At 40.5% G+C, this 12,885-nt stretch overlaps 1 protein-coding gene across 3 annotated transcripts in view; it reads left to right on the forward strand.

Moving 5' to 3' along the window:
- cdk11b (cyclin dependent kinase 11B) overlaps window positions 1–12,885 on the forward strand; it is a 37,855-nt gene that overhangs the window by 688 nt on the left and 24,282 nt on the right. The window contains exons 2-6 of one of the 3 annotated variants that reach the window (XM_057860948.1): window positions 3,657–3,787; window positions 3,926–4,065; window positions 8,215–8,366; window positions 10,588–10,726; window positions 11,254–11,429. In XM_057860948.1, coding sequence (XP_057716931.1) covers window positions 3,671–3,787; window positions 3,926–4,065; window positions 8,215–8,366; window positions 10,588–10,726; window positions 11,254–11,429 — 724 coding nt within the window. In that variant the 5' untranslated portion in view covers window positions 3,657–3,670. The remainder of the gene's footprint in view (window positions 1–3,656; window positions 3,788–3,925; window positions 4,066–8,214; window positions 8,367–10,587; window positions 10,727–11,253; window positions 11,430–12,885) is intronic. The other 2 variants (XM_057860963.1, XM_057860956.1) reach the window with 2 other exon arrangements.

The raw sequence follows: 12,885 nt of genomic DNA on the forward strand, positions 1-12,885 counted from the left end.
AAAAATACAATAGAGAACAACAGGCTGAATAAGTGTACGTTATGCTAACATTACATGACTCATAAACAACGAACTGAGAACATGCCTGGTATGTTAATGTAACATAGCTATTTAGAGTTATTCAGATAACTATAGCATAAAGAACATGCTAACTAGCAACAATGATATAATAATGTGTGAATAAGTTCATATATAAGTCGCTCCAGAGTATAAGATGCACCCTTTGCCAAATTATGGAAAAAAACTGCAATTTATAGTCCGAAAAATACGGTACATGGCGGCCACACGCCAGTATCACGCCTTTTCAAGCCTATTAGCATTTCTACTGCCCGTAAATTATCTAGTAGTAAGAGCATTTAATGATTAATATCCATAATTAAAATATCTTTATAAATGTAACTAGAATACACACCAGTCTGACTTGTACCTTATTTTTCACATCTTAATATATAGGACTAGCATTTGGTGTACTGATATGTCAGTGCTCTCATCTACTATCGGTGTATGCCAGGGTGCATTTTTAACACTGCACATTATCTCGTTCTCCACTATCTCATTGATTGAGTTTACAAATTCAAAGGCATAGTTTTTACTTCGCCAGCTTTTGGGTATACTCACATACTTTGCCATGTGATTGCAGATTTGTTGAACTGACACCATTGACGCATTCATTTCGATGGCAAGTAAAATATCGTCAATGAGAACTTCAACTTGCTCTGGGTCAGATTTTGTTTTGTGGGACAGCTCGTTTCTCTTCTGTCGGTCTTTTACATTCTCCCACAATAATGTACCAATCCCCTGTCCCCTCTTGAGGCTTCGTAATTTTCAACAGCTTTCAAATGACCTTTATGCTGAATATGACGCTTGAGGTAGTCCAACTTCCATTCAGTCCACATTTTTCCCTCTGAAAACTCACTTGGTACTTTGGCTTTGCGGGAAATATCACCCAGTTTCACCGCTTGTTCGTCTATTTGCACATGCCCCGACAGCCACTCCATCTTATATGAACCGCATTTCTTTTTTACTTTGGCGTGGTGAGTGGATGTGTCGCTGCCCGTTCGTTTCGCCGTGATAAGGGGTTGGCCTTTGCGTCTCTCAACTCCGCCGCACTCTTGCACTGTTGTCAGCTTGCCAACCTACACCGCGCGTGTAGGCTGGGCAATACATAAGCAATGTCAATGCTATGATTGTCTGTGTAGCGGAAGTGAACCTTATCGTATCATTTGCTGGACACCTGTCACTCAACGAGTTAAAACGCAATTAATACGTTTCTGTTGATTTTTTTTTGTGCGCAGCATAGAATTTCTTGTGCGCAGAGTAGGTGCCAGCAGTGCGCGATTGCGCACGCGCGCAGCTTAGAGGGAACATTGCTTAGAGGTAACGGTGTTCTGCCAACACCGGGCTGCTGGAGGCGATTTCTTTTTAGTTATTATTGTGTATGTAATGTTTTACTCCCACGGAGCAGAATTCAACTAGGGATACTTCAATAATTAAAAAAGTTGATAGCATTTTATTTATTTTAATTGTGATCACGTGGTAGACTTATCTTCTATTTCGAAAAAACAAACATTTGACCGGTATGCGTCCAATACGTTACTACAGAGAATGTAACGGAAACGCATAATACAGGTCCTTCTAAAAAAATAGTATATTGTGATAAAGTTCATTATTTTCTGTAATGTACTGATAAACATTAGACTTTCATATATTTTAGATTCATTGCACACAAATGAAGTGGTTCAAGCCTTTTATTGTTTTAATATTGATGATTTTGGCCAAAAAGTCAAGAAAAACCAAAAATCCCTATCTAAAAAAATTAGCATATTTCATCCGACCAATACAAAAATGTGTTTTTTAATACAAATAAGGTCAACTTTTAATTAATTATGTCAGCTATGCACTCAATACTTGGTCAGGGATCCTTTTGCAGAAATGACTGCTTCAATGCTGTGTGTCATGGAGACAATCAGCCTGTGGCACTGCTGGGTTGTTATAGAGGCCCAGGATTCTTCGATAGCGGCCTCAAGCTCATCCAGTGTTTGGTCTGACTCTGGTGTCTCTCAACTTCCTCTTCACAATATCCCACAGATTCTCTATGGGGTTCAGGTCAGAAGAGATGGCAGGCCAATTGAGCACAGTAATGCCATGGTCAGTAAACCATTTACCAGTGGTTTTGGCACTGTGAGCAGGTGCCAGGTCATGCTGAAAAATGAAATCTTCACCTCCATAAAGCTTTTCAGCAGATGGAAGTGCTCCAAAATCTCCTAATAGTTAGCTGCATTGACCCTGCCCTTGATAAAACACAGTTGACCAACACCAGCAGATCACATGGCACACCAGACCATCACTTGACTGTGGGTACTTGACACTGGACTTTAGGCATTTATTTTGGCATTTCCTTCTCCCCAGTCTTCCCCCAAACTCTGGCACCTTGATTTCCGAATGACATGCAAAATTTGCTTTCATCTGAAAAAAGTACTTTGGACCACTGAGCAACAGTCTGGTGCTGCTTCTCTGTAGCCCAGGTCAGGCGCTTCTGCCGCTGTTTCAGGTTCAAAAGTGGCTTCACCTGGGGAATGCGGCACCTGTAGCCAAATTCCAGCACACGCCTGTGCACGGTGGCTCTGGATGTTTCTACTCCAGACTCAGTCCACGGTTTCTGCAGGTCCCCCAAGGTCTGGAATCGGCCCTTCTCCACAATCTTTCTCAGGGTGCGCTCACCTCTTCTGGTTGTACAGCGCTTCCTGCCACACTTTTTCCTTCCCACAGACTTCCCACTTAGGTGCCTTGATACAGCACTCTGGGAACAGCCTATTCGTTCAGAAATTGCTTTCAGTGTCTTAGCCTCTTGCTTGAGGGTGTCAATGATGGCCTTCTGGACAGCAGTCAGGTCGGCAGTCTTGCCCATGATTGCGGTTTTGAGTAATGAACTAGGCTGGAAGTTTTTAAAAGCCTCAGGAATCTTTCGCAGGTGTTTTGAGTTATTTTGTTGATTCAGATGATTAGGTTAGTAGCTTCTTTAGCGTACCTTTTCATGATATGCTAATTTTTTGAGATAGGGATTTTTGGTTTTTCTTGACTTTTTTGCCAAAATCATCAATATTAAAACAATAAAAGGCTTGAACTACTTCAGTTGTGTGTAATGAATCTAAAATATATGAAAGTCTAATGTTTATCAGTACATTACAGAAAATAATGAACTTTATCACAGTATACTATTTTTTTGAGAAGGACCTGTATACAACACCACCTCAAAGAAATGAATGCTAAGTATAATACCAATACAAATTGCAGTCCCAGTACCCTCCCAGTCAAAATGGATTTGATTTCTGCGCTGTGAATGGCACTGAAACGAGCATTCACAGCCAATCTGCCTGGTTTAAATGAATTGGATGTCTTTCTATCGATGACATGCAATCAGTTAAATACTATGGGGGAAAAAAAAAAAAAAAATCAACTTTAGAGTGTTACTTGAGGCCCAAACATAGAGGCTCACTCATCCCTCCTATGTTGCGCAGAAAGATAGTGGAGCAATATCAGAAAGGTGTTGCCCAAGAGTTTTTATTCACAATTTGTATAGTATCCGAACTTTTTGGGTTATTATTCCGATAAAACATGTCATGAGCCCTTCAAGTGTGTTTATTGCTGTGTTGCAGGCGGTGGCGAGTGGATGCTGATGGGGGACGAAAAAGAGACCTGGAAAGTTAAAACTCTTGATGAAATACTACTGGAGAAAAAGCGCAGGAAGGAATTAGAAGAGCGAACAGATACCAAGCATCCCAAAAATGTAAAGTATATCCAAAGCATCAACATTTGTTACTAATGGAAAGTCTTCAATTCCCTCTACACTGTGTATTTACAATAGCATTTTGTACATTGTATTCTAAACGGACCAATAATCTGTACTGATTTGTCTTTCTCTTAGAGTTCCCAGAGCATTGTTCCACAGGCGGATGGTCGCGAAGCCAAACGAGAGACCCCGGAGGAAGGAGAGTTGCGGGATCAAAAGATGGAAATAACAATTCGCAATTCCCCTTACACTCGTCAAGATTCCACAGAGGACAGGTGCTTTTGCCAAACATCCCAGTGACACAACACAATCCATTCCATTCATAGTGCAAACATCAGTTTTTTGAATGAAGTGCAAAGTGCCAGTGAGGCACTTATTCTGTCCTCTACGTGTGTGTGGGGGTATACGCATCGACAAATAGCGAACAAATCAGGCTCTAAAAGGAAGTCAGACGCTGGAGTAAAGTTGAATTGGTTTTACTGTGGTATCTTTCTTTTGACAAGGGAACTGATACTTTTTTTTGTAAAACTCAAAACAACAAAATGTGTCAATAATATGAAATAAAGTATACACCACATGCCAAAGTGAATAGCAACTGTACAGTACAGTTAGCAAGCAATGAAATAATGTAACCACATTTTACTACTAATGCAACCAAAACGAAATATATACATCTCCAAAATACTACACAATGGTCATGAATAGAAAGCAAAGGAAGAATATAACTTAGAAGCAATGCTTGTTTAAGGTACTAACAACGTGGTGAGATGGGAAAAACTGATATGGTACGCTGCCTGCAGACGTTAGCTCGCCCATTTAGTTATCGATTAGCAAAGAGCTAGCGTCGACATATGATTGCATCAGCAGAAAGTGCCGCACCTTATCAAAACTAATTACACCTAAGTGACAGCAGGGGCGACAAAACACCAGAAACACAGGCAGGCTATAGACCCTACCCACGTGACGTCACAACTCCGCTCTCCTGAATGGTACCGCCCACTTGTCCGTCAAAACATAGTGTTAACCTGTTACGGCTACGTACATTTCTCCTATTTACGGCGTGTTTTTCTGCTCCTTAACATTAATAATCAAAATGGTGAAGGCGTGTGTGGCTGTTGGTTGCACTAACAGAGAAGATGGAAGGAGAGACTTGAAGTTTTACCGTATTCCTAGGGATCCAAAGAGAGCGAAATGGACGGCTGCAATTCGACATGAAAACTGGGCACCAAAAAATCACCACAGACTATGTAGTAGTCATTTTATATCCGGTAAGATGCATTTAAGATATACTTAGAGGGTTTTGGGCTGACAAATAACCACAATTAAGATCATTGCGAGGCTAATCGCCGACAACATACGACGTAGTACGACATAGTTTCAAATTCGAGATGTTTGTGACTTCCCTTTCTTCCACCATCGTTATTTTTTGAATAATATTTAGCTGGTACCAAGTGAAAGAAACTGGCCTCGTCTACGGGGCTGACAAATAACCACAATTAACATCATTGCGAGGCTAATCGCTGACAACATACGATGTAGTACGACATAGTTTCAAATTCAAGATGTTTGTGACTTCCCTTTCTTCCACCATCGTTATTTTTTGAATAATATTTAGCTGGTACCAAGTGAAAGAAACTGGCCTCGTCTACGGGGCTGACAAATAACCACAATTAAGATCATTGCTAGGCTAATCGCCGACAACATACACGTATGTATGTAGTGAGAGTGCTATCGCTAAACCATATAAACATTAAAAGCCTTAACTCCATTGACAAACGACATGAAATACATTAGACTTGACAGTGGATGTTAGCAATAACAAAAGATTTTGAATTGAAAATTTCCTAACTCACCTTTCCAAGCACAAGATAGATTCCTGCCGAATTTTCGTGGACGAGGACCTGTTTCACCCAACCAGCAACGAAGTATTTATAAGCCTCCAAGCTCTTGAAGTTTTTCATATTTTCGCGAGAATAGGCTGATTTAGTGTGGACAAGATAATTGTAAATATCTGCGTAGCAGATGTCAGGCAGACAGGGTGAAGACAGTGGGTCGAAAAACATCGATTTGGGCATCAAATATGGATCTGGCGACTGTATAGAACGAAGCTTTTCCTCATAACGCCTTTTATGCAACAGATCCAGTGAGTTTGCGGCATCAGAAAGCACCGGGTCTTCCATGAAATGCATTTTAAATTCTGCCATCAATTGAAAACAATGCTAATACAGAGTCAAAATGACGGACAAGTGGGCGGAACCATACAGCGAGCACGTGGTTTTGTAACGTAGGTGGGTAGGGTCTATAGACCCCAATCACCAACGTCACACAATCACGTGATCGCTGTATTGTGCCGCCATATTGTCCGTCATTGTGTGTCCGTATTGTCAATGATTGTAGTTTCTCAAGGTGGATTCACTTGCAAATTATGGAAGCCCCGATGCTTTCAGTCGCTGTAAACTAATTGGATGAGTTGCATGAAAGCCGTTATTTGGAAAAGCTTCGGTCGATCCAGTCGCCAGATCCATATTTGATGCCCAAACCGATGTTTCCTCCCGTCTGGTCCCGCCCCGTGCGTCAGAGCTCGTCCTGAGACCACAAAATTTCCAATCATACTCCAGTTTGTGTCACGATGAGGAGTCGGGTACCCAAAATCGGCACCGGCCTGAATATAAACCGACATTTGGTCAGCTGAGCGTCACCGTTGTCACGATTGTAAAATGAAACTTGATCAATAACGGGCCGGTGTGTGCCGAAAAATAGCTGCCCCGCGTGAAATGTCCCCCCTGACGGGAGCGCTTATTTATAACGCTTTATTGACGTGAGAACATCAAATATTTCATGGACGCATTACAGTAATGGATTTACGACTGTAAGATCAGTTTTAAATAATTAAATTACACAAAATATTAGTACTGTATTTTAGTAACAAATCGTGGACTGGGCCACATAACCATCTTTGAACAGAAATGTATTAGTCTACAGGTTTTCACGAACATATCCCAATGACAATCACACAGGTATGACCTTTATTTGTTCAAGCAGAGTAAAATAATACATATTCACGGTGCAAGAAAGTCGTTTCCGTGTGGGCGCTCCCGTCAGGGGGGACATTTGATGCAGGGCGGCTATTTTTCGGCACAACACCTGTTGTTGCGCTCACCTTCTTGCTGTGCGACCGTGGCGACGAGCTTCGTAGTCTCCGTCTGATGATGTCTGCGATCGTGTTGGCATCATATTGATGTTTTCGCTGCTGTGTAACGGCTGTCGACACGAACGCACCATGGACCGAGATAAACAAACCGTGCTGCTTTCGAGATTTGCCCTTTTAACAATGAGCACACAGCAACTACTAAAATGACCGTTTATCATCTCTGTTACTGCAACCAACCGCCACACATGCCTTCACCATTTTGATTAATCAATGTCAACAATTGTCAGGAAGGGTTTTGGGTTCGTTTACTAGGCGGTGATACCTTAGACAAGAAGAAAAACACGGAATGTACGTAGCGGTAATATGTAAACACGATGAGCTGACGGACAATATGGCGGCACCAGTCGGGGGGGCGGAGTTGTGACGTCACGTGATTGGGGTTTATAAGTGGACATGCAAGCACTGCCATATGCATATTGGCCCAAAACTGATAATGAAAAACCAAATGTCGATATTATACAATATCATTTTAAAAAAAAGCTTTTATCGGCTTATATACCTGGTGATATCGTACAACACTATTCCTTTAGGTTTTTGGCTTATCAGCATGCTGGTTTGCAAATTGCAGACTTATATATGTGTTTGTGTATAAAATTTACACACATCCCTAATTTGTTCATACATAAATAGGTTGTTTGCCAGTCATATTTACCAATACCATAATTTTTGTCAAGGCCCATTTCATGAGTTTGTTTTAAGATAAATTTGTTGATTTGAAATTCAAAAGCAATGTCTGATTTTTAATGGTATTTTTCTTACAATTTAAAATATATATTTGTTTTGTAACAACTATATTTTCAATAACAGAGGGGTGGTAACACTTTTTTTAGGTAAGCATATGGTATGCATTCTCTGCAGGAGTATAGAAAGTCTAGACCTGTCTGACCTCCAGTTAACTTGTGGGCAAGTGTGTCCACTTGATTTTGAGTGCTTAGTTTCAAACAGGGTTGATCTAAAATTAGTTGAACTGAATTATACCAATTTTGGATCATTGGACTTGGAAGCACAATTTTATGAAAAATGGAGAAAAAAAGTAGTTGTTTTTTTTCCGGAGGTTGGAACAGTGATCATTGCCTAGCGCTAATGTACAAAAGGTACTGTACTGTTGTTGTTTTAAAATGACACCGTCTTCAATATAAGGGGAGCTTTTTTGTGCAAAAAAAAAATAAATCGCCAAATGTTTCGTTGTGTGTCTCTATTTTTACAAATTCAGAGGAGAGGAGGACGATTCGCTCGCTATTAAGCCTCCACAGCAGGTTGCAAGGAAAGAAAAATCTCATCACAGAAAGGAGGAGAAAAGAAAAGACAAGCGACGCCGTCGTAGCCATTCTTCTGAAGGAGGTGCTGGACTTTATTCTATACATTGTTAGTGCAAAATGCATATCTGCATCTACAGTGGTATGAAAAAGTATCTGAACCTTTTGGAATTTCTCACATTTCTGTATAAAATCACCATCAAATGTGATCTGATCTTTGTCAAAATCACAAAGATGTAAAGGGTTGTCTGCTTTAACTAAAACCACCCAGACATTTATAGGTTTTCATATTTTAATGAGGATTGTATGCAAACAATGACAGAAGGGGGGAAATGAGTAGGTGAACCCTCTGCCTAAGGAGACTTAAAGAGCAATTGAAACCAATTTTTACCGAACAATTTAAGTCAGGTGTGTGCCCAATCACTGATGATTGGTTTAAAGCTGCCCTGACCACTATAAAACACACACCTGATAAGAATTGTCTTCATGAGAAGCAGTGTCTGATGTGCATCATGGCTCGGTCAAAAGAACTGTCTGAAGACCTGCGTTCAAGGATGGTTGATTTGTATAAAGTTAGTTTTGTATCCTTTCCCATCTCTAAAAGTCGGTATGTTCATCAATCGACAGTCAGAGTTGTCTACGAAGGGAAAAAGTTGGGCACTGTTGCTTCTCCGCCAAGGAATGGCCATCCACCAAAGATGATGCCAAGAGTTCAGCGCAGAATACTCAGAGAGGTAAAAAAAGAACCCTAGACTGTCTGCTAAAGACTTACAGAAATCACTGGCACAGTCCAATATCTCTGTGCACACATCAACTATTTGTAGAACAATGGCCAAGAATGGTGTTCATCGTAGGACTCCACGGAGGGAGCCACTGCTGTCTAAAAAAACATTGTTGCTCATTTAATGTTTGCAAAAAGACACTTAGACACTTCACAGAAGTTTTGGCAAAATATTTTGTGGACTGATGAACCCAAAGTTGAATTGTTTGGGAGTACTCACAACGTCATATGTGGAGGAAAAATGGAACAGCCCACCAACATCAACACCTCATCCCCACCGTGAAGCATGGCAGAGGGAGCATCACGATTTGGGGCTGTTTTGCTGCCTCAGGTCCTGGACAACTTGCAATCATTAATGGAAGAATGAATTTAAAACTTTATCAGGAAGTTTTGCAGGAAAATCATAGGCCGGCAGACAGACGGTTGAAGCTAGAAACAAGATGGATGCTGCAACAAGACAGTGATCCAAAACATAGGGGTAAATCAACTTCATGTTGGTTTTAGAAGACCAAAATACACGTTCTTGAGTGGCCAAGTCAAAGTCCTGACTTGAACCCAATTGAGATGCTGTGGCATGACCTAATGACAGCGATTCACGCCAGACATTCCAGGAATCTGACTGAACTATGACAGACTGATCTGCAGCTACAGGAAGCGTCTGGTTGAAGTTATTGCTGCCAAAGGGGGGGCAAAATATTAAATGTGACGGTTCACTTTCTTATTACCCCCCTTCTGTCATTGTTTGCACACTATCTTCATTAAAATATGAAAACCTATCAATAGCCACGTTTACATGCTGACTTTTATTCATACCGATTCAAATCATTCCGAATGGAAATTTCACATCAGCTGTTTACATGTCACTTCATCTATTCCGATCCAGCGTTTACATGTGACTGCCTTTATTCCGAAAGGACGTTTGACAACTGCCGTCTGACATGCGCAGATTAATCAAAACAAAGCGTCACGTTGCAAAACATGGAGATCGATCGTCAGATCAGCTGCTGTTTTAACTTTTCGAGTGGAAACAAAACTTCAGAATGATACGCCGTTCATTTAAAAAGTTGTGTGGGTGCGCTGTGCGTGTGCTTGGAAGCCATGTTGCAAGTGACGTTACTTACGTCACCGAGTGACGTCACCACGTCAGTACGGAGCATGCGCAGAAAGAACGCAACCAGACACCATTCCGCTTCCCTGTTTACATGATATAATTTTACTTCTAATCGGTTTGGGAAAAGGAATATTCCACCCCTGTGAATCGGAATGAAATTCCATTCGGTTTGGGCCTGTTCATTCCGAATGAGGTGTTTATATGGAACACATTTATTCGGTTTGAACAAATATTCCGATTGTAATTGTAATATTTGGCTCCATGTAAACGTGGCAAATGTTTGGGTGGTTTTAGTTAAAGCACACACTTTTTTCATCCGTGTGATTTTGACAAAGATCAGATCACATTTGATGGTGATTTTATGCAAAAATGTGAGAAATTCCGAAAGGTTCAGATACTTTTCCATATCACTGTATTGAAGCTGTATTCTCCATACAGCAGGGAAGCACGCCCGGGCAAAAGACAAAGAGAGGGAGCGTGATCGTAGGAAGCGTCAGTGGGAAGAAGATAAAGCCCGGCAAGACTGGGAGAGGCAAAAACGAAGGGAGCAGGCCAGAGCGCATTCACGCAGAGAGAGGTGAACACTAAAAGGAAAAGGTCACTGAAAACCTTCGTCCGAAAACGGCACAAGAATGCACTTTTGATTGTTGTCCCCAAGACATTTTTTACTCAAAAAAGTTAGAAATGAACAAACTAATCCTGCCCGAAGGAACGTATTCGAGCTAACATTTTGTAATCCGCACAAGGTATAAAGTGTTATAAGTCTTCACACGATTGTTTTCAACATTGGATTCCTCATATTTGGTTTTGCCGCATCACTACTTAGCAAAGACCTCCACCTGAGGTAAATACTATTGCCAAGGTGTACCCTTGGGAACAGCCCAGCATGTAGTGTGTCAGTATAATGTGTGTAGTGTTTAAATCTTTTGTGAAATTTTGATTTCCTTTGAGTTATTGATGCTGTTAGTGAAGTTTTACATTAAATAGTCACATTAAGTACAGTCGTGTCAATTATTTAACACATTCAGTGCTGATGTAGTAGTGATAATTATTCTGACAATAAAAAATCTGCATTGACAAAATTGGGCTTCTGGTTCTGGACAGACCTCGACTGGATTCTCCTGGGTTTTTTTTGGACCACAGGGACCGTCTGGAACAACAGGAGCGGCAGAGGGAACGTGATAGGAAACTGCGCGAACAGCAGAAAGAGCAAAGAGAGCTGAAGGACAGAGAGCGGAGGGCTGAAGAGCGACGCAAAGAAAGAGAGAGTCGACGAGATGGTTAGTAGTCCTCCATTGATGGCTTCTCAATTAGTCAACTATTTCAAACTGCAAATTAGAGTTGAGTGATTTATTAAAGTTTAATTTTAATACGGCTTTTCTCAGGCACACTCGTAGGAAAACCCTATTGAAATGCTAGCAAAAACTTAGCATTAGGCATGTGCCGGTTTGAGATTCTGACGCTATGATAACCTTAAGCCAATATATCACGGTATCACTATATTGCAATCACAGCTCGAAAATGTTACTTTGAGATATCTGGGTTTAAAGATTTTTTTTCCCATTGAACAGGAGTTTTATCTTTCAAAACATATTACCAAATTGGAAAATAAGTAATGATAAGTAAAAATAAATTTAAAAAACAAAATATTCTAAATAAAATTAAATGCAGTCCTTTAGGTGAGCCTAGACCCTCAGCCACAGCTCAACATTATTACAATCATAACAAAAAATATTGTCCATAAAAAGCACGTGTGTATGACACGTATCATATTTACATTATACTCACACTCTCTTTCTCAACATAGACAGTTGCTAGAAAGAAAATAACATGTTTTACCACCGCTGGACACACTAAACATACTAAAGTTCTCTCTTAGCTGGTGGGAAACTTTCATGACAGTTTTTACTAACCTTGAATTTTGTATAAATGTGAAATCATATTGGAGGTATTGCCTCCTCGGTAGCCACCCTCCGCAAACATGTTTTTCATGTCGGTTGGCCCACCTCCCTAATTCGCGGCTGTCTATAACTTTCTGTAGCCGAAGTATTCCCACACCAGCGATTTCGTTTTCTTCGATGGGGGAAAAGTTCAGGAGTTTCTCCTCCTCCTGCCATCATATAGCACAGCTGACTCACTGACACTGAGCAACAACTGGTGGGGGAGGCTTGAGCCTTGCAGCTGCAAGCGAGGGATTTCTCCATGCATTTTTGGGATATAAAAAAATAGCTAATACTGTAGGGACACTATGCCAGAAAATTTTTGTGGTTTTGAAACCTTGACATTTTCATACCACGGTATATGTTTAAATCGTTAATCGGCATTATCACTTATTCGGCTGTTCGTTTTTCTTTCTAATTTTGGGAAGCAAAATACGGAAAACAAGCCCAATTCCATTTTTTGCCTTTATGTGTTTTAACAAAAAAAAGAAAAAAAGAAAAATCCTCTCTCGTCTCCCGATTAAAAACTGGTAATTCAATAACGGAAAACGAGCATATTAATGTGTTTTTTTAGTTAGTTTTTTAGTTCAATTAGTTTATTGAACAGAAGTCGAAAAAAAAAAAAGAATTCGCCCAGTATTTGTTTTCCACCAAGTTCGCTTTTATATTGAGCCAGACGAAGTTCTTCTTCTGAATTAATATCATTCGGCTGCAGCAGGGTCTTGTCGAGCCCTGGTCCTAATAATTAGCGTGTTTACTCCACGTTATCGAACAATGGCTTTGGACAGCTATGCTG

This window comes from Corythoichthys intestinalis, chromosome 2 (assembly GCF_030265065.1).
Source record: "Corythoichthys intestinalis isolate RoL2023-P3 chromosome 2, ASM3026506v1, whole genome shotgun sequence".
Taxonomy (NCBI): Eukaryota; Metazoa; Chordata; class Actinopteri; order Syngnathiformes; family Syngnathidae; genus Corythoichthys; species Corythoichthys intestinalis.